At 54.5% G+C, this 23,377-nt stretch overlaps 1 protein-coding gene across 15 annotated transcripts in view; it reads left to right on the plus strand.

Moving 5' to 3' along the window:
- Nucleotides 1–23,377, plus strand: part of HDAC7 (histone deacetylase 7) — a 259,341-nt gene that overhangs the window by 216,597 nt on the left and 19,367 nt on the right. For 10 of the 15 annotated variants that reach the window (XR_006286775.1, XM_043533221.1, XM_043533223.1 and 7 more), the window contains 9 exons: nucleotides 4,683–4,794; nucleotides 6,094–6,209; nucleotides 6,525–6,647; nucleotides 7,575–7,684; nucleotides 8,196–8,312; nucleotides 8,639–8,837; nucleotides 10,100–10,308; nucleotides 19,568–19,777; nucleotides 21,223–21,451. Coding sequence is in view for 14 of the 15 variants with exons in the window: in XM_043533221.1 (XP_043389156.1) it covers nucleotides 4,683–4,794; nucleotides 6,094–6,209; nucleotides 6,525–6,647; nucleotides 7,575–7,684; nucleotides 8,196–8,312; nucleotides 8,639–8,837; nucleotides 10,100–10,308; nucleotides 19,568–19,777; nucleotides 21,223–21,451 (1,425 nt within the window). In the remaining variant the exon portion in view is untranslated. The remainder of the gene's footprint in view (nucleotides 1–4,682; nucleotides 4,795–6,093; nucleotides 6,210–6,524; nucleotides 6,648–7,574; nucleotides 7,685–8,195; nucleotides 8,313–8,638; nucleotides 8,838–10,099; nucleotides 10,309–19,567; nucleotides 19,778–21,222; nucleotides 21,452–23,377) is intronic. The other 5 variants (XM_043533230.1, XM_043533232.1, XM_043533231.1 and 2 more) reach the window with 1 other exon arrangement.

Here is a 23,377-nt window from a genome sequence, read left to right on the forward strand (position 1 = left end):
AAATAAGCCCAGTTCCCCCAGCCTCTCCTCATAAGTCATGTGCCCCAGCCTGCTAATCATTTTTGTTGCCCACCGCTGGACTTTCTCCAATTTGTCCACATCCTTCTTGTAGTGTGGGGCCCAAAAAGTACTCCAGATGAGGCCTTACCAATGCCAAATAGAGGGGAACGATCATGTCCCTCGATCTGCTGGCAATGCTCCTACTTATACAGCCCAAAATGCCGTTAGTCTTCTTGGCAACAAAGGCACACTGTTGACTCATATCCAGCTTCTCGTCCACTGTAACCCCTAGGTCCTTTTCTGCAGAACTGCTGCCTAGCCACTCGGTCCCTAGTCTGTAGCGGTGCATGGGATTCTTCCCTCCTAAGTGCAGGACTCTGCACTTGTCCTTGTTGAACCTCATCAGATTTCTTTTGGCCCAATCCTCCAATTTGTCTAGGTCACTCTGGATCTTATCCCTACCCTCCAGCATATTTACCTCTCCCCCCAGCTTAGTGTCATCCGCAAACTTGGTGAGGGTGCAATACATCCCACCATCCAGATCATTAATGAAGATGTTGAACAAAATCGGACCCAGGACCGACCCCTGGGGTACTCCGCTTTATAGTAGCTGCCAACTAGACACTGAGCCGTTGATCACTACCCAGTGAGCCTGGCAATCTAGCTTTCTATGCACCTTATAGTCCATTCATCCAATTCATACATTTTTAACTTGCTGGCAAGAATACTGTGGGAGAGCATATCAAAAGTTTTGCTTAAGTCAAGATATATCACTTTCACCGCTTTCCCCATATCCACAGAACCAGTTATCTCATCATAGAAGTCAATCAGGTTGGTCAGGCATGACTTGCCCTTGGTGAATCCATGTTGACTGTTCCTGATCACCTTCTTCTCTTCCAAGTGCTTCAAATGGATTCCTTGAGGACCTGCTCCATGATTTTTCCAGGGACTGAGGCGAGGCTGTAGTTCCCCAGATTTTCCTTCTTTCCTTTTTTAAAGATGGTCACTATGTTTGCCTTTTTCCAATCATCCGGGACCTCCCCCAGTCGCCACGAGTTTTCAAAAATAATGGCCAATGGCACTGCAATCACATCCGCCAACTCCCACAGCACCCTCGGATGCATTGCATCCTGCCCCATGGACTTGTGCATGTCCAGTTTTTCTAAATAGTCCTTAAGCTGTTCTTTCACCACAGAGGGCTGCTCACCTCCTCCCTATACTGTGCTGCCCAGTGCAGCAGTCTGGGAGCTGACCTTGTCTGTGAGTAACGAGGCAAAAAAAGCATTGAGTACTTCAGCTTTTTCCACATTATCTGTCACTAGGTTCCCTTCCCCATTCAGTAGGGGTCCCACACTTTCCCTTACCTTCTTCTTGTTGCTAACATACCTGTAGAAACCCTTCTTGTTACCCTTCATATCCGTTGCTAGCTGCAACTCCAGTTATGCTTTGGCCTTCCTGATTACACCCCTGCATGCTCGAGCAGTATTTTTATACTCCTCCTGAGTAACTTCCACTTCTTGTAAGCTTCCTTTTTGTATTTAAGCTCACCGAAGATTTCTCTGTTAAGCCAAGCTGGTCGCCTGCCATATTAGCTATTCTTTCTGCACATCCGGATGATTTGTTCCTGCGCCCTTAATAAGGCTTCTTTAAAATACAGCCAGCTATTCCTCTCACACTGGCAGAGTTCTCGGAAGCCCTCTGTTTGATACCCACTAGCAAATGTCTGGACATCGATGGGCTGACTGTGGAGTTCTACCACTCATTCTGGGACATCCTTGGCCTTCTCATCATCTGAGCCAAGTCCCTGGGGTGCTCCGTGACGCATAGGTGGGCAATGCTTGCTCTGCTACCAAAAAAGGAGAACCTCCAGGACCTGAGGAATTGGAGCCCAGTATCCCTGCTCAGTGCAGACTATATGGTCGTAGCGAAAGCCATCTTGCTGTGGCTGAAGTCCATGCTGGCATACGTGATACTCCCCAACCAGTCCTATGCTGTCCCCGGCTGGAGTTTATTTGATAATCTATATCTAGTCTGGGACTTTCTCTGTCTGGCATGTAGGGATGTTTTGTCTCTCACCTTCCTGTCCCTCGACCAGGAGAAGGGGTTTGACAGGGTGGACCATGAGTATCTCATGGGAACTGTGTGACCAATCAGCTTCAGTCCCCAGTTTGTGAGATTCCTCCAGGTGCTGCATGCCTCTGAAGAGTGTATAGTCAAGCTCAACTGGGCCTTGACCAAACCAGTCATCTTTGGTCAGGGAGTGTGTCAGGGCTGCCCTTTGTCTGGCCAATTGTATGCCATTGTTGTCAAGGCCTTCCTTTGTCTCTTATGCAAGCGATTAATGGGGCTGGTGCTCCGCAACCCGGCTTGGAGGGTGATGTATACCCATGATGTGCAACTTCTGGCCCAGGATCTGGAAGACATGATGGGTGTGGAGGCTTGCCAAACCAACTATTCAGGGTCCTCCTCTGCCTGGGTCAGCTGGGTCAAGAGCTCTGGCCTAGTGGGTGTCATGTGAGCTGCCTCCCACCTGCGCTTCATACCATCCAGTGTGGCACAGGTCTGCTACTCTGTCTGGGCTTTTACCTATTTTACCTATCCCTCCCCACTAGAAAATAGGACTGACTTGGGGGCCAGGGTGTCTGATGGGTTGTGGGCATGGACGGGGCTTCTCTGGTGCCTTTCCCTTCAGGAGAGGTCGCTGGTTCTTTACAAACTAGTCCTGTCCCTACTCTGGCCCTGGGTCAGTAGCCTGAGCCCACTCCCGCGTACCCTGGCCAGCCTCCAGGGGAAGGTCCTGGAGTTCTTCTGTCCACAAAAGCACTGAGTCTCTGCAGGCGTGCTGAGCCTCCCTCTGGAAGAGGAAGGGCAGGGCCTCATATGCATTCGCACTTTCCATCTCTAGGCCCTGCAGAGGCTCCTTTATAATGCTTGTTGTCTGGCCTGGAGCCAGCTAGGGCACACCTTCCTCCACCTCCTCTGAGGGCTCCGACATGACTGGCAACTCTTTTATCTATATCCGAGAGGTCTCCCTTGAGACTTTTCTGAGCTGCCGGTCTTTTACCAGGATGGTCTCAGGACCTGGAGGTTGGTCTCCACAGCCAGGTCTATTACGGGCACTGAGGGTGTGCGCCTCCTAGATGAACCCTTGTTCCACGCCCACATCTTGTGGCGCACACGGTGGAGGTTCTTTCAGTGCACTGGAGGTTGGTCCTGGCTGGTGGCATCAAAGTCAGAGACCTCCTGGACCACAGCTGGTGGGATTGGGTGTACCCTGTACACTTGCTCAGTGAATGAGGTTGCCCACCCTTCATGTCCCCTGCCATGAACTCCAGGAGGTAAAGGCTGCCCAGCCCCCAGCCTCTATAGCTTTTCTCGAGCAAGTCCTGAAGCAGGGTGTTCCTTGCCTGCCCGTTTGCCTGGCCTTCTGGAGCTTGAGGTCAGGCCCTGGCCCTGTGAGCCCCCCTGGCTGCTTTAAACTGCCCATATGAACTGACTTAGTAGTATCCAGCCAGTCTGTTTCTGAGACGCATCATGGGAGCAGTTTGTCCACATTGTTCATTTCCTCACCCTCGTGTCCCGCCCCGATACAAAATGGTGGGACCTGCTGCCATCTCTGGAGGACAAGGAGCCCCAGTGAGCCAGCCTGTATTCCACCTTTGTGCCACAGTCTGCTGGGGATATAAATTAATGGCTGCTTCATGGAGCTGTGAGCACAGGAGAGTTATGTGGTTTTCGGACTCCCCTGACACTTGTTCTTGTGGTGAGAGGGAGACCCTGGCGCATGCATATTTACAGTGCACCAGGCCGCAGCCCCTTTTCCGCCTCCTCCAAAACCTCTTGTTGAGGTTCTGGCTGCACTTTTCCTTGCACTCCCTATCCGCGGCCTCACAAGGTTGTAGGACCATCTCATCAATGTCCTCCTGGCGTTGGCCATGTTGGCCATATATCAGTCAAGGAGGACAGGGTTGGACGGGATCTGCAACTGACACTGGGGGCTCAATTTTGTGCACTTGTCCATTCATGTCTCTGGGCAGAGTGCCTCTGGGTGGCATTCTTGGACAGTTTGGAGGAGTACCGATCCAGGTACTCTGTGTATGTGTGTGTGTGCGTGTGCCCATGCCCAGCACAGTGAGGCCCCGATCTCAGACATTGTCGCATGCATGCACAGCACCTAGCACAAAAGGGCCCCAGTCTCAGTAACTCTGTGGCAAGGCAGCTCCTGGCATAGTGGGGCCTCTAGGCAAAGCACTAATGCAGTAATAATGGAAAGCAGGAAGGAGACGATGGAGCCTCAGGGGCCTTTCTCAGAGTAAGCGATGAGACCTGGGGATTATATAGCACAAGGGGTGGCAGAAGGTTTCCATCCTGGGCCAAGGGTCCACATCTGGCTGCCCCAGTGGGCAGTACAGAGCAGTAGGGGCTGATGGAGGTGGGGGATTGACTGAGAATCTAATAGCATCTGAGCAAGGCTTGGTAGGGATGTGCTAGAGGGACCCAGCTCTTAGGCCTGTGGAGCCAAGTCATGTGCCCTGGGCATTGGCCACTCAGGTCTATGCTACAGGCCTGCAGGTGCCCCAGGACAGAAAGTCATGGGGAGGCCGCCCATGTCGTTCTGGGAGCCCTATAGGAGGCTCTTATCAGTTCCCAACCCAGGATGCTCATTCCCCTTCTCCCTGCAGGTGCTGTGGCGAGTACAGTGGTGAAACAGAAGCTGGCCGAGGTCATCCTGAAGAAACAACAGGCAGCTTTGGAAAGGACCAGCAACCCCAGTGGCCCCACCATGCCCTACAGGTGAGATAGTCACCTGAGCACCCCCAACCCCCTCCCTCCCATGCCGTACAGGTGAGATCGAGACACCTGAGCATCCCCCCACACACCTCCTGCCGCCATATAGATGAGAGAGAGAGACACCTGAGCATCCCCAAGACACGCCCCCAGGCCATACAGGTGAGGCAGAGATACTGGGCTTTCAGTGGAGAGAGCTTGTCTCCTGATGGGGCTGCTGGTGGGAGAAGGCCTGCATCTGTCCGTGGGGCAGGGGCTCTCACAGCAGCTGTGTCTGTGGAGCACAGCCCTGGGTGGAGTGATCCTGTGGGGGACGCTCTGTTCACCTAGGTTCCTCAGGACTCTGCAGCTCTGGCAGCCCCTCGGAGCTGGATTTTTCTGTGGTTTGCGGCAACCAGGGTGCTCCCTCTAGTGGCCAGACCTGGTTTTATCTGCTCTTCATGGGGACCTGGCAGGCACCCAAAAGCTGGGCCCACTGCTCACACCTGGACAGACCATCTCTGGGACTGTAGCTAGAGCCCTGCAAATCCGCGGATAGCTGCTTTAGAGTCCCGGACCATTTTTGCAGATCATGGCTCAGATGTGTATCTAAATGTTGTATCTGTGCAGGGGTCTAACTGTAGCACCTCTGGAGTGTCCGAGCCTTGGATCCACACAGTGGGGAGAGGCACTTCCCATACAGACTGTGGGGGAAAACTTTGGGCAGAGTGATGCACATGTGCTCCTTTCCCGGCGGGACAGTCCAGGCTGAGGAAAACCCAGTACTAGGGGTGGGAGCTGCACTGGACCAAGGGAATCTGAGCCAAGGGTTTCCCAGCATCAGGGGCAGGGGCTGCGCTGGGCCAAGGGTGTCTGAGGGCTGTCCCAGCACCAGGGTCGGAGACTGCTCTGGACCGAGGATGTTTGGGGGCTGTCCCAGCACCAGGGGCTGGGGCTGCGCTGGATCGAGGGTATCTGGGGGCTGACCCAGCATCGGGCAGGGGCTGTGCTGGACTGAGGTTGTCTGGGGGCTGTCCCAACATCGGGGCATAGGCTGCGCTGGGATGAGGGTGTTTGGGGGCTGTTCCAGCACCAGGGATGGGGATGCCCTTTGTTGGGCTGGTGGGATTTTGAGGACCAGGAACAACCCCAGTGCCAAGAAGCTGCGGGCAAACTTGGTGGCATGGTGGGGCCAGGGTGCACCAGGCTTTTCTGGGGAATGCCAGTGTTGCAGGGCTGATAAAAATCCTGGAGCCACGGGCCACTGGAGCCAAGGGCCGCTGGAGCCAAGGGCCGGTCTCTAACCGTGCTGCTACTTCCCCGCAGATCACTGGAGCCCCTGGATACTGAAGGCCCTGCCCCTCCTGTGCTCAGCCCCTTCCTGCCGCAAGTCCACAGCAGTTCCATAGACCCTCCGGAGCACTTTCCTCTGCGGAAAACAGGTAAGGCCATGCCATGCTGGCTTCGTGCCCATGCACGCAGGTGCGACCGCAGGGTGGACTCAGCCCACCTTCCCAGCCTGACTTCCTCCTGGCCTTCACTTCCACACACAGCAGGGCCTGTGTCCTGGCAGGGAGGTGAGACTGGCACTGGCTCGGGAGTGGGAGGAGCTTGGGCTGGCGCAGAGGTGTGCAGGTCTGAAGGTGACTTTGCGACACCTTCAGGGTCATGCCTGAGCCCAACAGGCCAGTGCGGCAGCACTGTATCGATGCCATAGCGCAGGGAGACCACTAACAAACAGCCTTGTCTGCCCCCAGCATCTGAGCCCAACCTGAAGGTGCGGTACAAGCCCAAGAAGTCGGTGGACCGGCGTAAGAACCCACTGACCCGCAAGGAGAGTGCACCCCCTTCCCTGAAGAGGAGGCCAGCAGAGGCCATTGGTGAGGGTCTCTTAAGGCAACAGTAGGAACTTGGGGCTCCAGGGAAAGCAGCTGCTGCCCACTAGGACCCCGCATAAGCCCCGCGCCCGAGGCTTCGTGCAGGGGGTCACACATGCCAATGGAGCTTCAAGGGCGCTCAGTGCACAGGGATGGTGCTGCCGCATGGCAGCAATGCTCTTTTAAGGCAGCCTCAGGCCAGGTGTGATGTGCTAATAGCCATGCAGGGCCAGACCCAGCCAGTGGGGAGGGCAATGCTGGAGCTGCGCAGGGCTGTTTCTCTGACCTGTCAGAGACTTGAGGGGTTAATGGGCCCGAAGTAGTCCCAGCAAACGGTACCTACCCAGTTCCCTGGCCAAGACTGCTTGACCCCTGCTGGGAGCAGCAGGACATACCCATGTGTGGCGCTGGACCTGGGGGCGGGCACTCTTCCCACTAACACAGCTGGGTAGATGATGGCAGACTCCAGGGACTGCCCCAAGATTGCGCACACTGCCCTGTCTCGGGGCTGGATGCATAACCAGGTACAGTCCCTGCCTCTAGCTGGTGCACTGCCAGGAGTATGTGCTCTCAGGGCATGAGCTGTCCTTGCCTGCCCACCTGGGCTCAGGCAGCTGGTCAGGGAGAGCGCAAAGTCCAGATGGAATTGAGTGTCACCCGGCTGGCGAGGGCAGGGCAAGGGCACTGTGCAGGAGCCAGGAGGGCAGCAGCGGGCTGGTGTAGCTGGGAGGGGTGATGTAGCCGTGAGGGGAAGCTGCACATGTGAGTGAGGACTAGGTTGTGTCCCTGTGAAAGGAAGCTGGGGTACCTGATGGGAGAAAGGGTACAGAGAAAGCAATGTGCATGCAGCGGTGAAGGTGCCAGGCCACCTTGTGCCCTTGGGTCCCTTCATTCTGCCACTCTCCCGTCTGACTTCTCTTCCCTATGCAGACTCGTCCCCCAGCAGTAGCAGCACCCCTGTGTCTGGCTGCAGCTCCCCCAACGACAGCCTCCCAGCGGAACATGGAGTCCCCCCCGCTGGGCCCAGCATGGCCCACGAGGTACGAAGCCTGCAGGCCTGTCGAAGGGAGCCAGGAGCTCAGGACATGCTGCCTTGGGTGGGGTCACTGGGGCAAGCTGTCCCTGGGGAGCAGCATGGGCTAATGAACTCCGCAGTTCTGTCCCCAGATCTCTCATCGGCCACGGGGCCTGGAGCCAGGACCAGGCAACTTCCCCTCCAGAATTCCCACTTCCTTGAAAACTAGCAGCTAAGAATTAGTCCCAGCTTTGTGGGCCCTGCTACCCTCCCTTCCCCCCAGTAGCTGGTGGCACCCCACCCAACCCTATTTCCCCCTGGCTAGTCACCAGCCACCCCACTGCTGCCCTGATGCCCTCAAGGTCCCCGTACTGCTCCCTGTCCTGCACTGTGTCCCCCTGTTGCCTTCTGGTTGGTGGTGCTGTCTTCCCTGCTTGGGTCCTTGCTGCCACCCTTTGCTGGCACTGGTGCTGTAGCTCCTGCTGCCCCACACAGCTGTACCATGCCTGGAGACTAACGTGTTGTGTTTGGTGCAGGCGCCACTCGCCCAGCGCCTGATGATGCAGGAGAGCTCGCTGGCCCAGTTAGCCCTGCAGAGCACGGCCTCCCTTCCGGCCATCTCGCTGGGACTGCCAGCTACTACCAGTGCCAGGGTAGGTAGCCGGGTCATAAGGGACTCCGGAACCCTGCTGAGGGCTCATGCAGGGCAGAGAGAGCTCAGCCCCCCTTCTGAAGGCCAGGATCGCAGCATGCGCAGGTCATTGAGCAGCAGTCCTGGATGATACAGCACTTCATGGGTTTGCAGACCCACAGCCAACCCCCCCACCCCCCACCTTGGGACACAGAGCCAGGGGGGTCCCTTTCCTCTAGACTGCGCCAGTGCCTCGGTCAGGCCCTAGGTCCCCTCCTAGGCATCACAGTCCGCTCCTCTACCCCCCGCCTTGGTACGCTGCTGATGGTCTCCCTGTTCTCTCTGCAGGGCGACACAGACCGCCGCTCCCTCTCTGGCTTGGCACACCGGGTGCCAGTGCTGAATGGGCCTGTCCTCTCGGGCACCCACTCATCCATGTTCATACCAGCTGGCTTGGAGCAGCATGAGCCTGGAGGGCCTCTGTCCCCTCGGCTTCAGCCTGTCATTATTCTCGAGTCCTCGGTCACCCATGCACCACTTGTGGCAAGTACGTATTGCTCACACTTGACCAAGGGTCCTGGGGCTGAGGCTGCAGTCCCAGCACCAAGTGCAGCTCAGAGCCCTGCTGGCATGTACCTGGAAGGGGCTCTGGGATCTCAGCAGATTTCCTGCAGTGCTGTATGAGACCCCCTGGCATCCCTGAGAACTGGTCTATGCTTAACAATCTCCCCTCTGACCAGCTGGCATGTGAGCAGAAAGGTAGCTAATGCTGCTGTGGAATTCCACATTGTTAGGTTTCAGAGTTAACACTCATGGAGATGCCTTGGGAAGCTGCTGGCTGTCAAGCAGCCGGCACACTCAGGCAGACACCTCTGCATAGCTCAGCTCCGAACCCTGCTGGGATTTACTCAGCTCTCAAAGTGCAGCCAAGGGCACTGCTGACTTGTCATGAGGGAGGGGGGGTGAGTGTTCCTACCAGCTCCCAATCGCTTCCCTCTGGGCTTCCCTCTCCATGGCTCACCCACCCCTCCTGCTCCAAGTGTGAAGCAGAGAGGGCAGAGCGGGTGAGGGGCAGCCGAAGCTCTCCCCCAGCCACCACAGGCTGCACAATGGCAGGGCGGGGGGGCGAGAAGGGTGGCAGCTGTGGCCAGCTGTAATGCGAATGCCCTCTGCTACTTACCTCCCAGCCTGACACATGCTGCACTTGGGGCTGGCACCTGGCTGGATTTCCAGCTAGCCTACAGGTCAAGGCCTGCCCCTCCACGCTTTGTGAGAACATGGAGCTCACCTCCCGCTCCCTCCCCCAGTGAGTCCCAGGGAGATTCCCCTCCCCGAGGGAACACCATCGAGGTTTCCCCCTCAGCCCCCATTGAGAACCATGCAGCAGCAGGTGCTGGGCATTCGCCAGTCTGTCCTTGGAAAGTGCTTGCCTGTGGAGCCCCTGGAGCATGGGTTCTCAGAGCTGTAGTGGGCCCAGCAGGAAGCCCCAGAGCTGACGAGATGGGAGAAAGGGGAACAACTGTACCGGGGCCCCCCAAATTGTCTGTAAGGGCTGTATAAATAAGTGAAATGGGAGGGGGTAAGCCCCAGCAGACACGATGATTTCTGTCTGTGGGGCTGCACGGAGCCCCAAAGGGCAGTGGTGGGGCCTGAGCTGCAGCACGGGGCAGGCCAGGGGTCACAGGCCAGGTTAGGGGGTGATAATGCCAACCCCAAGCCCAGGCTACTTGAGGTGCTCTGGCTGCCATTCCTGAGCGCCTGGTGCTGCACCCAGCTCCAGCCCTGCTTCACCAGTCTCTCTCCCCGCAGTGCCAGGCCTGGGGACGGTCCCGTTCCACTTCGCCCACTCACTCATTCCCACCGACCGGCTGTCGCTGGCAGGCCACCACAAACCACTGGGGCGGACCCGCTCTGAGCCCCTGCCCCCCAACCCCAAGGCCATCCAGCAGCAGCTGGCGTACCAGCAGCACCATGCCCAATTCCTGGAGAGACTCAAGCAGCAGACACACTTGGGAAAGGTAAGAGGCTAACGGGCATGCAGTCTGGGGAACACCACTGCCAGGGCAGGAGGGCGCCATGCTGGGCAGCACCTGGGGACTGAGGGCACTTCAGGTGCATGGCGGAGTAAGGCCCATGTGACACTCAGCACCCAAGCTGCCAGGCCAGGGCACTGGGTGGAGTCACTGCCCACAGACACAAGCAGTTGCTTTGCCCTCCCTCAGTCCCAGGAAAGCGAGTGAGCTCTCTGGCGTCTGCTGCTGCCAGTACAGCTGCCAACTTAGCAGTGTTGGAGCCCCCGCATCTGGGGTACCTGTATAGAATCACAGAATATCAGGGTTGGAAGGGACCTCAGGAGGTCATCTAGTCCAACCCCCTGCTCAAAGCAGGACCAATCCACAACTAAATCATCCCAGCCAGGGCTTTGTCAAGCCTGACCTTAAAAACTTCAAAGGAAGGAGATTCCACCACCTCCCTAGGTAACCCATTCCAGTGTTTCACCACCCTCCTAGTGAAAACATTTTTCCTAATATCCAATCTAAACCTTCCCCACTGCAACTTGAGACCATTACTCCTCGTTCTGTCATCTGCTACCACTGAGAACAGTCTAGATCCATCCTCTTTGGAACCTCCTTTCAGGTAGTTGAAAGCAGCTAGCAAATCCCCCCTCATTCTTCTCTTCCGCAGACTAACCAGTCCCAGTTCCCTCAGCCTCTCCTCATAACTCATGTGTTCCAGTCCCCTAATCATTTTTGTTACCCTCCGCTGGACGTTTTCCAATTTTTCCACATCCTTCTTGTAGTGTGGGGCCCAAAACTGGACACAGTACTCCAGATGAGGCCTCACCAATGTCGAATAGAGGGGAACGATCACATCCCTCAATCTGCATGCCACAATGCTCCCTCATCACCCCCACAAGGAGCTCCCCATGTCTGGTGTACCCCCATGCCACAGTGCTCCCGTCACCCCTGCAGAGAGCTCCCCCCCATCACCATCCAGGGTAACCTCGGCCCACCCACGCAACACTCTCCCTCATCACCAACCCTGCACAGAGCTTCCCCCATTACCCCAGATGACATGCAGGGAGGGGTATCTCACGCCACCCCACAGAGTGCCTCACATCACCCCCTACCCCATCACAGAGTTCCTCACATCAACCTCTGAACACAGGTGCCCCCGCCTGGCGCTCCCGACCCCCGCACAGCTCCCCCCTCACCCCGTCACACAGAGCTCCTCCCATCTGGGTTTTCCCATCCCCGCACAGCTCCCGCCTCACCCTGTCATACAGAGCTCCCCCACCCCTGGGGTTCCCCATGCTGCAGTGGAAGGTGAAAACCCCCCTCTGCCAATCTGACCAAGGGAAAACCCCAAATATGACAATCAGTTGGACCCTCAGCATGTGGGCAAGACCCAGCAGCCAAACACCTGGGAGAGAATTCTCTGTAGTAACTCAGAGCCCTCCCCATCTAGGGTCCCATCACTGGCCATTGGGGATATTTGCTGCTAGCAGTCGCATATCAGGCACATGCCATTGTAGACAGTCTCATTATCCCATCCCCTCCAGAAACTTCTCATGTTCAGTCTTGAAGCCAATTTGTTTTTTTGCCCTCACGGCTCCCCTTGGGAGGCTGTTCCAGAACTTCCCTCCTCTGATGTTTGAAAACCTTCATCACATTTCAAACCTAAACTTGTTGATGGCCAATTTATAGCCATTGGCACTCTAATAACTTCTCTCCCCCCCCCCCCCCCCCTGGTATTTATCCCTCTGATGTATTTATAAAGAGCAATCTCTCCACTCAGCCATAGAATCATAGAATCACAGAATATCAGGGTTGGAAGGGACCTCAGGAGGTCATCTAGTCCAACCCCCTGCTCAGAGCAGGACCAATCCCCAATCAAATCATCCCAGCCAAGGCTTTGTCAAGCCTGACCTTAAAAACTTCCAAGGAAGGAGATTCTACCACCTCCCTAGGTAACGCATTCCAGTGTTTCACCACCCTCTTAGTGAAAAAGTTTTTCCTAATATCCAACCTAAACCTCCCCCACTGCAACTTGAGACCATTACTCCTTGTCCTGTCCTCTTCTACCACTGAGAATAGTCTAGAACCATCCTCTCTGGAACCACCTCTCAGGTAGTTGAAAGCAGCTATCAAATCCCCCCTCATTCTTCTCTTCTGCAGACTAAACAATCCCAGTTCCCTCAGCCTCTCCTCATAAGTCATGTGTTCCAGACCCCTAATCATTTTTGTTGCTCTTCGCTGGACTCTCTCCAATTTATCCACGTCCTTCTTGTAGCGTGGGGCCCAAAACTGGACACAGTACTCCAGATGAGGCCTCACCAATGTCGAATAGAGGGGAACGATCACGTCCCTTGATCTGCTCGCTATGCCCCTACTTATACATCCCAAAATGCCATTGGCCTTCTTGGCAACAAGGGCACACTGCTGACTCATATCCAGCTTCTCGTCCACTGTAACCCCTAGGTCCTTTTCCGCAGAACTGCTGCCTAGCCATTCGGTCCCTAGTCTGTAGCTGTGCATTGGGTTCTTCCGTCCTAAGTGCAGGACCCTGCACTTATCCTTATTGAACCGCATCAGGTTTCTTTTGGCCCAATCCTCCAATTTGTCTAGGTCCCTCTGTATCCTATCTCTGCCCTCCAGCGTATCCACAACTCCTCCCAGTTTAGTATCATCCGCAAATTTGCTGAGAGTGCAATCCACACCATCCTCCAGATCATTTATGAAGATATTGAACAAAACCGGCCCCAGGACCGACCCCTGGGGCACTCCACTTGACACCGGCTGCCAACTAGACATGGAGCCATGGATCACTACCCGTTGAGCCCGACAATCTAGCCAACTTTCTACCCACCTTATAGTGCATTCATCCAGCCCATACTTCTTTAACTTGCTGACAAGAATACTGTGGGAGACCATGTCAAAAGCTTTGCTAAAGTCAAGAAACAATACATCCACTGCTTTCCCTTCATCCACAGAATCAGTAATCTCATCATAGAAGGCTATTAGATTAGTCAGGCATGACCTACCCTTGGTGAATCCATGCTGACTGTTCCTGATCACTTTCCTCTCCTCTAAGTGCTTCAGGATTGATTCCTTGAGGACCTGCTCCATGATTTTTCCGGGGACTGAGGTGAGGCTGACTGGCCTGTAGTTCCCAGGATCCTCCTTCTTCCCTTTTTAAAAGATTGGCACTACATTAGCCTTTTTCCAGTCATCCGGGACTTCCCCCGTTCGCCACGAGTTTTCAAAGATAATGGCCAATGGCTCTGCAATCACATCCACCAATTCCCTTTAGCACTCTCGGATGCAACTCGTCCGGCCCCATGGACTTGTGCACGTCCAGCTTTTCTAAATAGTCCCTAACCACCTCTTTCTCCACAGAGGGCTGGCCATCTGCTCCCCATGTTGTGATGCCCAGCGCAGCAGTCTGGGAGCTGTCCTTGTTAGTGAAGACAGAGGCAAAAAAAGCATTGAGTACATTAGCTTTTTCCACATCCTCTGTCACTAGGTTGCCTCCCTCATTCAGTAGGGGGCCCACACTTTCCTTGGCTTTCTTCTTGTTGCCAACATACCTGAAGAAACCCTTCTTGTTACTCTTGACATCTCTTGCTAGCTGCAGCTCCAGGTGCGATTTGGCCCTCCTCATTTCATTCCTACATGCCCGAGCAGTATTTTTATACTCTTCCCTGGTCATATGTCCAACCTTCCACTTCTTGTAAGCTTCTTTTTTATGTTTAAGATCCGCTAGATTTCACCGTTAAGCCAAGCTGGTCGCCTGCCATATTTACTATTCTTTCGACTCATTGGGATGGTTTGTCCCTGTAACCTCAACAGGGATTCCTTGAAATACAGCCAGCTCTCCTGGACTCCTTTCCCCTTCATGTTAGTCCCCCAGGGGATCCTACCCATCCGCTCCCTGAGGGAGTTGAAGTCTGCTTTCCTAAAGTCCAGGGTCCGTATCCTGCTGCTTACCTTTCTTCCCTGTGTCAGGATCCTGAACTCAACCAACTCATGGTCACTGCCTCCCAGATTCCCGTCCACTTTTGCTTCCCCCACTAATTCTTCCCTGTTTGTGAGCAGCAGGTCAAGAAAAGCTCCCCCCCTACTTGGCTCGTCTAGCACTTGCACCAGGAAATTGTCCCCTACGCTTTCCAAAAACTTCCTGGATTGTCTATGCACCGCTGTATTGCTCTCCCAGCAAATATCAGGAAAATTAAAGTCACCCATGAGAACCAGGGCGTGCGATCTAGTAGCTTCTGCGAGTTGCCGGAAAAAAGCCTCATCCACCTCATCCCCCTGGTCCGGTGGTCTATAGCAGACTCCCACCCCTACATCACTCTTGTTGCTCACACTTCTAAGCTTAATCCAGAGACACTCAGGTTTTTCTGCAGTTTCGTACTGGAGCTCTGAGCAGTCATACTGCTCCCTTACATACAATGCTACTCCACCACCTTTTCTGCCCTGCCTGTCCTTCCTGAACAGTTTATAACCATCCATGACAGTACTCCAGTCATGTGAGTTATCCCACCAAGTCTCTGTTATTCCAATCACGTCATAATTCCTTGACATCACCAGAACCTCCAGTTCTCCCTGCTTGTTTCCAAGGCTTTGTGCATTTGTATATAAGCACTTGAGATAACCTGCTGATCGCCCCTCCTTCTCAGTATGAGGCAGGAGCCCGCCCCTCACAGACGTTCCTGCCTGTGTTTCCTCCCGGTATCCCGCTTTCCCACTTACCTCAGGGCTTTGGTCTCCTTCCCCCGGTGAACCTAGTTTAAAGCCCTCCTCACTAGGTTAGCCAGCCTGCTCGCAAAGATGCTCTTCCCTCTCTTTGTAAAATGGAGCCCGTCTCTGCCCAGCACTCCTCCTTCATGGAACACCATCCCATGGTCAAAGAATCCAAAGCCTTCTCTCCGACACCACCTGCGTAGCCATTCGTTGACTTCCACGATCCGACGGTCCCTGCCCCGTCCTTTTCCTTCCGCGGGGAGGATGGACGAGAACACCACTTGCGCCTCAAACTCCTTTATCCTTCTTCCCAGAGCCACGTAGTCCGCAGTGATCCGCTCAAGGTCATTCTTGGCAGTATCATTGGTGCCCATGTGGAGAAGCAGGAAGGGGTAGCGATCCGAGGGCTTGATGAGTCTCGGCAGTCTCTCCGTCACATCACGAATCTTAGCCCCTGGCAAGCAGCAGACTTCTCGGTTTTCCCGGTCAGGGCGGCAGATAGATGACTCAGTCCCCCGGAGGAGAGAGTCCCCGACCACCACCACCTGTCTCCTTCTCGTGGGAGTGGTGGTCGTGGAACCCCCCATCTCAGGACAGTGCATCTCATGCCTTCCAACCAGCAGTCTCCTTCTGCTCCCTTCCCTCAGACGTATCATCTGGTCCACTCTCTGCATTAGTACCTGTGGAGAGAACATGAAAGCGGTTAGTTACCTGTGTCTGCGTTGCTGAAACCCGGGCATTCCCCCTTCTTCTTCTGGAGGTCACATGTTGCCAAGCCTCTTCACTGGCCTCTTGGCTCCGCTGTGCTACCTGCTCTAACTTTTTAGAGCTTTGTGCCCGTAGAAGCATATCCTGACTTTTGTCCAGAAAATCCTCAGTTTCTCGTATGCAACGCAGGGTCGTTATCTGTTGCTCCAGACCTTCAATCTTCTCTTCCAATATGGAGACCAGCTTGCACTTTGTACAGACAAAGTCGCTTCTGTCCTGTGGAAGAAAGACAAACATGGCACATCCAGTGCAGGTCACAATAGCTGAACCCCCCCCTTCCATATCACCTTCCTACTATGAGCTTCCTCGGAGAAGTTGGCAAGATGTAAGCCTCACTGTGCTCACTCCAGGCGAACTCCCAGGCAAACTCCTGCTGTGTGCTGCTCTGCTGGTTCGCCTGGTTCGCGAAGATCTGGCTATTTTTAAACAGCCAGGCTTCCCTGAAACAAACAAGCAGACAGCTCCAAGGCCCGCCCCCTGCAGGCTACCAGCCAATCAGGCACTCGCTCAGGCTCTCACACTGCCCTCCCAGCAAACACACACACACTCGGATACTTACTCAGCAAACACGCACTGGGATACTCACCAATCCCAGGCAAACTCCTGCTGTGTGCTGCTCTGCTGTCCCCCGCTGCTCAGCTGGTTCGCCGCCGCTCAGCCATCATTTGATTAGGCTGAACAAGCCAAGCCCTTTGAGTCTCCTCTCACAAGGTAGATTTTCCATTCCTCGAATCATCCTTGTAGTCCTTCTCTGCACCTGTTCTAGTTTGAATTAATCTTTCTTAAACATGGGAGACCAGAACTACACATAGTATTCCAGATGAGGTCTCACCAGTGTTCCCTCTAATTTTTCCCACCCATTTGTGGAATGAATTTTTTCATTTTTTCATTCATTCACAAAATTCATGTGGTAGGGGTGAGGCCGAGGGGATCAGAGTGTGGGAGGGGGCTTAGGGCTGGGGCAGAGGGTTGGGGTGCGGGCTCTGGGGTGGGGCCAGGGATGAGGGGTTTGGGGTGCAGGAGGATGCTCCGTGGCTATGGCGGGGAGAGAGGACTCCTCCCAGCTCTCTCTCCCCGCAGCAGCACCTGGGCTGGGGGGAAGAGGCGCCTCCGGAGCTGTGGGGCTGGGGCTGCGGGATAGGCGCCCCAGCCCCAGCAGGTCTGGGGCTGGGGGAAGGCCACTTCTGGGTCCGGGCTGCTCTGGGGTTGGGCTGCGCTGCCACGGCCACTCCTGGGCCGCACCGGCCGCAGCTGGGGTCGCTCCGGTCACACTGCCCCAGCAGGTCCGGGCCACAGGTTGCGTTGGGGCTGGGGGAGGGGCACCCCGGCCGCAGCAGGGAGCGGGTACAGCACAGGGAACCTGAGCGGGTTCCCTGAGCACCTGTGCAGTGCTAAATAGGCTGCTGCACAATCGTGCAGCTTACAGGGAACTTAGGGTCTCACCAGTTCCTTGTATAATGGTACTAGCACTTCCCTGTATCTACTGGAAATACCTCACCTGATGCATCCTAGGACTGCATTAGCCTTTTTCACAGCCTCATCACATTGGTGGCTCATAGTCGTCCTGTGATCCACCAATATGCCCAGGTCTTTCTCCTCCTTTGTCGCTTCCAACTGATACTTCCCCAGTTTATAACAAAAATTCTTGTTGTTAGTCCCTAAATGCATGACTTTGCACTATTAAATTTTATCCCATTTCTGTTACTCCAGTTTTCAAGGTCATCCAGATTTTTTTTCAGGGTAGCAGCCGTGTTAGTCTGTATCCGCAAGAAGAACAGGAGGACTTGTGGCACCTTAGAGACTAACAAATTTATTTGAGCATAAGCTGTCGTGAGCTACAGCTCACTTCATCGGATGCATAGAATGGAACATATAGTAAGAAGATATATGTATACACACATACATACAGAGAACATGAAAAGGTGGAGTAAGATGCTAATTAATTAAGATGAGATATGATCAGCAGGAGAAAAAAACTTTTGTAGTGATAATCAAGATGGTCCATTTAGACAGTTGACAAGAAGGTGTGAGGATACTTAACATGGGGAAATAGAGTCAATATATGTAATGACCCAGCCACTCCCAGTCGCTATTCAAACTCAAGTTAATGGTATCTAGTTTGCATATTAAATTAAGCTCAGCAGTTTCTTGTTGGAGTCTGTTTTTGAAGCTTTTCTGTTGCAAAATTGCCACCTTTAAATCTGTTACTGAGTGGCCAGTGTTCTCCTGCCGGTTTTTGAATGTTATGATTCCTGATGTCAGATTTGTGTCCATTTATTCTTTTGCGTAGAGACTGTCCAGTTTGGCCAATGTACATGGCAGAGGGGCATTGCTGGCACATGATGGCATATATCACATTGGTAGATGTGCAGGTGAACAAGCCCCTGATGGTGTGGCAAATGTGATTAGGTCCCATGATGGTGTCATTTGAATAAATATGTGGAGAGAGTTGGCATCAGGCTTTGTTGCAAGGATAGGTTCCTGGGTTAGTGGTTTTGTTGTGTGGTGTGTGGTTGCTGGAGAGGTGAAACTAACAGGCCTGTAATTTCCTGGATCACTTTTTTTCTTTCTTAAAAATAGGAACTATATTAGCAATTCTCCAGTCATAGGGTACGACCCCTGAGTTTATAGATCCATTAAAAATACTTGCTATTGGGCTTGCAATTTCATGTGCTAGTTACTTTAATATTCTTTGATGGAGTTTATCTGGACACATCGATTTAGTTCCATTAAGTTGTTTAAATTGGACTTTCACCTTGGATGTGGTCATTTCTATTTCCATATTGTCGTTCCCATTAGCCACCCTGTCACTGCCCCTAAGCTCTTCGTTACCCTTATTAAAATTGGAGACAAAGTATTCGTTTAGACCTTGGGCCATGCCTAGATTATCTTTAATCTCCAACCCATCCACATGCTTAGCAGCTCCACTTCTTCTTTCCTTGTTTTCTTTTTATTTATTTGGCTACAGAACCTTTTACTGTTGGTTTTAATTTCCTTTCCAAGGTCCAGCTCTGCTTGACTTTCGGCAGTTCTCACTTTCCCCCTACGCTTTCTGCCCTCCAAGAGGTTGCTTTCCTCGCTGATCCTTCCCACCTTCCATTTCTTGTAGGCTTTCTGCTTTCTCTTAATCAGCTGTTTCAGGTACTTGGACATCCAGCTTGGTCTGCAACCCTTCCCCACAATCTTTTCCCCCTGTCCTCGGGATGCAGGCTTCAGAGAACTTTTGAACTTTGATTTAAAGTATTCCAGGCCTCCTCCACATTCAGATCCTTGAGTTCTTCAGTCCACCCCACTTCCCTAACTAATTCCCTTCATTTTTTAAAGTTTGCGCTTTTCAAATCAAGGCCCTTAGTTTCAGCCCTATTTTTGTTTATCTTTCCATTTAGTTTAAAGTGAATTAGCTCATGATCACTCAAACCACAGCTGTCTCCTGCAACCAGCTCTTCTGTTCCCCTCACTGCTCACCAATGCCAAATCTAAAATGGCGTCACCTCTTGTAGGCTCAGCAACTGTTGGATGAAGAAATCTGTCGGCTATCACGTCCAGGAAAGTCTGGGCCCTGCTGTTATTAGTAGCACTTGTCCTCCAACCTATGTCTGGGAAGTTAACGTCTCTCATCATCACACAATTCCCACTAGTATTTATTTCATTAAATAGATTAAAGAGGTCTCTGCCCATATCCAGATCAGATCCTGGGGGTCTATCCCAGGGGAGCCTCTGGTAGCTTTCTTCCCCAAAGTGATTTTGACCCATCCCCCTGCAGCTCATGACCAAGTCCAGTGAGAAGTCTCGTCTGCGGCAGATCCCCTCCTCGGAGGACATGGAGGCCAAGGAGGGGCTCCCGGAGGGAGTGAGTGAGCGCGGTGACCAGCCAAGGGGCCGAGTGGAGCTCACGCGGCCAGGGGTCAGCACAAAGGAGCCTGAACGGAGCCCAAAGCTGATGCAGCCACAGGAGGAGCTCGTCTTGCAGCAGGTACCTAAGGGCTGGCAGGGATCAGGGCACCAGGGGTGCTGGGCACAGCACCAACCTGGAGCAGCCCTCACTTCACTGGCCATGGGGAGTGTGGCTGCTCAGCCAACCCAGTGGCATCAATGTCCTCTCTAAACCTGTGCCCGGGGTGGAGAGGGGAGGAGCCTGTGTGGAGCCATCAGGACTCATCACCCCCGCCTGCATTGCTGGCGGGCTGCCAGCTCCTCTGTTCTGGAGGGCACAAAGCCCTGCTGGGCAAACGCCCTCCCGTGAGAGGAGGGGAAGGTAGTGAAGAGGGCATGACTGGGCCCACCTCACTGCCCCTCAGCCAGCAGCTCCAGCCTGCTCCGGTTGCTTCGCGCCCCCATCTGGGTGGAGGGGCTCTGCTGCGGATTCCTAGATGTTAAGGCCAGAAGGACACAGCAGGAGCTAAGGCTGCCCGACACCCCCATCACAAACCCTTGTGTTTCCAGAGAAGGCTCGGAACAGTATGCAGGAAACAAGGCTTGGGCACACAGTGAGGAGAAAACCAAGTGCTGGCTGGCTGCTCCTTCTATGAGCAGTGCCCACAGCGGGCACTGCAGGGCCAGGGGCTTTGGAAACCTGCTCTGCGATGGTGTCGTTAACGACTGTAGCGAAGGCCCCTGCGTCAGGGCTGGATGAGGGTCGCATGGGCAGCCTGAATTCTGGCATTTCTGAGCTTTGCAGCCTTAACATTTGTTTAGCAGAGTCTCCTTGTGTGTCATTTCTGTATGAAAGGGGCCTGTACTGGGGTGGCTAATTCCCCTTTCCATACAGGGTCACCTATGCCACAATAAAGAACCTTTACACCCCTGCTACCCCAGGGTTTGCAGCACTTTTACTAGGCCAGGCGAGCTCCTCCACAGGCCACCAAGAGTTCAGGGGTCCCCTACTGTACTGCCAAAGCAACATGTATGCAGGAGACCGGGCACTCTGGGCCCCCTGCCACTGACGTGTTGTACTCCCTTTCCCCTAACCTCAGTGGGTGGGGTAATGCCATGCAGAGCCACAAGAGGGCATCAGACACTGTGACTTGGCCAAGGCCCAGGCAGCAGTGCCTTGGTCTGTTGTGGAAGCTCTGGACTAGGGTTTCCATTCCCTGGGCTGGGTTGGGAACAGCCCAGAGAGAACAGGCCCATTGCATAGTGAGCAGATCCTGATGTTCAGTGCAGAGATTCCCCTCCTCCACACCTGCTGTCAGGCCTGGCATTGAAGAGCTGCCGAGATGCTGTGGGGAGCCGCTGGCCCTGCTTGCTGCTACACAGACTGGCCCTGGGGGTGTTAGCACAGGCTCTGCGCTCAGCTCACTGACAGGCAGGGTCTTCCCCGGCCTAGAGAGCGGCATGTGCCACCTGGGCCCTCTACAGAGTCCCCCAGACCATCCCTGGCCCAGGGCGCCACACTCATCTGCCACACCCTCTCCCCAGCAGGCCTACCTGTGGGAGCATCACCAGCGCCTACAGCACTCGCTCCTCAAGCGGCAGCCACCAGCCGACTCCCTGATGGTCCCTGCCACGCACGGAGGGCACCGACCTCTCTCCAGGGCCCAGTCATCTCCTGCCACTGCTACCATCGCCCTTCCTGCCCAGGACGCACCCACCAAGACACTCTCCCTGCCGGTGCAAGAGCCACCAATCAAACCGCACTTCACAACAGGTAATGTGGGCTGCCTCCAGCAGGGAGCGCTCCAGGAGGGCTGCAGGTGTGTCACAGATCCACAGGATCGATGCTATGGCCCTAGCTTTGGAACTGTTTCTAGGAGGAACCCCTTCAGTGCCAGACTCCCTAGGGGTCTTGCTCTTCCTCCAGCGCAAGCCACGTGTCTTCACTGCCTCCTTAGAATGGATGTTTGGGCCTGCAACACTCTTGCTTCACACTGTGAGCTCCATTCAGTGAGTCCAACCGAGACAGATCCCGATGGAGACTTGTGCACTCGTTAGGGCCTAATGCACCTCACACCATTAGCAGTGACACTCAGACAGCATTGTCAAAGTGGGAAGGTTTATTTATTAACTGGAACACAGAGCAGGAAGTCCTTAGGGTAACATAGAAAAGTGAAGGGTAAAGCATGGTCCATTCTGATTAGTCCAGAGCCCAGCCAAGCTGTAGAGAACCCGTTGGTTCAAGCTCTGTCTGTCGCACCATCTGACCTCTTTCGTCCGACTCCAGGTGAGAGCCCTGACTCCTTCCAGCAGCCAGCTCTTATCCCCTACTCCATACACTGCTAGTCCTTTGATCTCATGCTGGGGAAATGCTGCTCAGCTTCCTGCAGAGAGGTGGGGCAATCTGTGGTTGTTGGTTGTCAGGTGCCAATGTCCTGGTGACAAGATTTGCCATTGTCTTCTTGGTTGCTCCATTGATATGGGGCCTAAGGCCCAGACAGCTAGAGGACACTCACATCTTTGTCCCTTTGCCTGTGCTGAGAGCAAACAGTTCTTTTCCACCCCACTGGGTAAGAATGCAGCATATAGGGGAAACTGAGGCACACAGGATTCAAAAGTATCACATCTTCCCACTTCCTCACATGGCAATTAACCCCACAGCAGCAGATGACGTACAAGGTGAACTGAGGCACAGAGAGGGATGGGATTTGCCCAAGGTCACATGAAGGTCAAAGTCAGGACTAAAGCCCAGGAGTTCTGACTCCCATTCCCCTGCTCTAAGCACCACACCACTCATCCTCACTGCACCAGGCACACTCTGTCCCTAGGAAAGCCGGATAAACCCTGCATGTCTCTGCCCACGCAGTGCCAGCCCTAAACTGCCCTGATGGCAACAGAGCCTGGGGAGCTGGCCCGTGCCAGGCCAGTCTCCTGCTGCGTTTATCGCCCCCTCTCTAAAAGTTTACATAGGCTGGGGGTGGCAAGTGTAGCTTGTGTCCATGGGAAGACACTGTCCTTACTGCTCGGCCACCTCCCCCAGCCTGCCAGGGGTGGGTCTCTTGGCCCTTTTCCCCCTCAGTATGTTCCTGAGCCCCAGGGTGGGAGAGGAGGCAAGCAGACACTGGAGGAACTGGTGGGGCTCAAAGGAGCATGGGGCCGCAGCACGTTTCAGAGCCCAAGCTCTTGGAAGGGAGCGTGAAGAGCAAGGACTGAGCCCTCAGGATCCCAGCCTGCCCAGCCTGGCGTCCCCATTGTGTCATTCACCCCCTGGGTGTGTCCAGCCCATGCCCTCCAGCAAAGAGGCCCAGTGCCTCACCCAATGGCCGGCTGGGATGCTGCTGCGCCCATGCAGCTGGGCTGGAGTGCAAGGACCAGGGTCTCCTCCACTCCCGGCCTGAGTCAGGAGTAGGATTCGGCTCAGGCCTCCTGGGATGGGGAGGTGTCCAGGGAGACTCTGGTGTGAGGGCCATGCCGTAACAGCAGAGACTGAGGTAGCTGTAGGGTCTCAGCCTCGCCCACAGCCCAGCCTTTGAAGAGGGACTGGGCTCTGGGCCATCAGGGGTCAGCTTCCAGACAAGGCTTAGAGCCAGCTTCCAGGGCTGGGGGGGTGAGTGCCCTTGGGGCTTAGGGGGTGAGTGCCCCCATGGGGTTGGGGGAGTGAGTGCCCCTAGGGCTGGGGGAGTGGAATGCCCCCTTGGGG

Source organism: Chelonia mydas, chromosome 20 (assembly GCF_015237465.2).
Source record: "Chelonia mydas isolate rCheMyd1 chromosome 20, rCheMyd1.pri.v2, whole genome shotgun sequence".
NCBI lineage: Eukaryota > Metazoa > Chordata > Testudines > Cheloniidae > Chelonia > Chelonia mydas.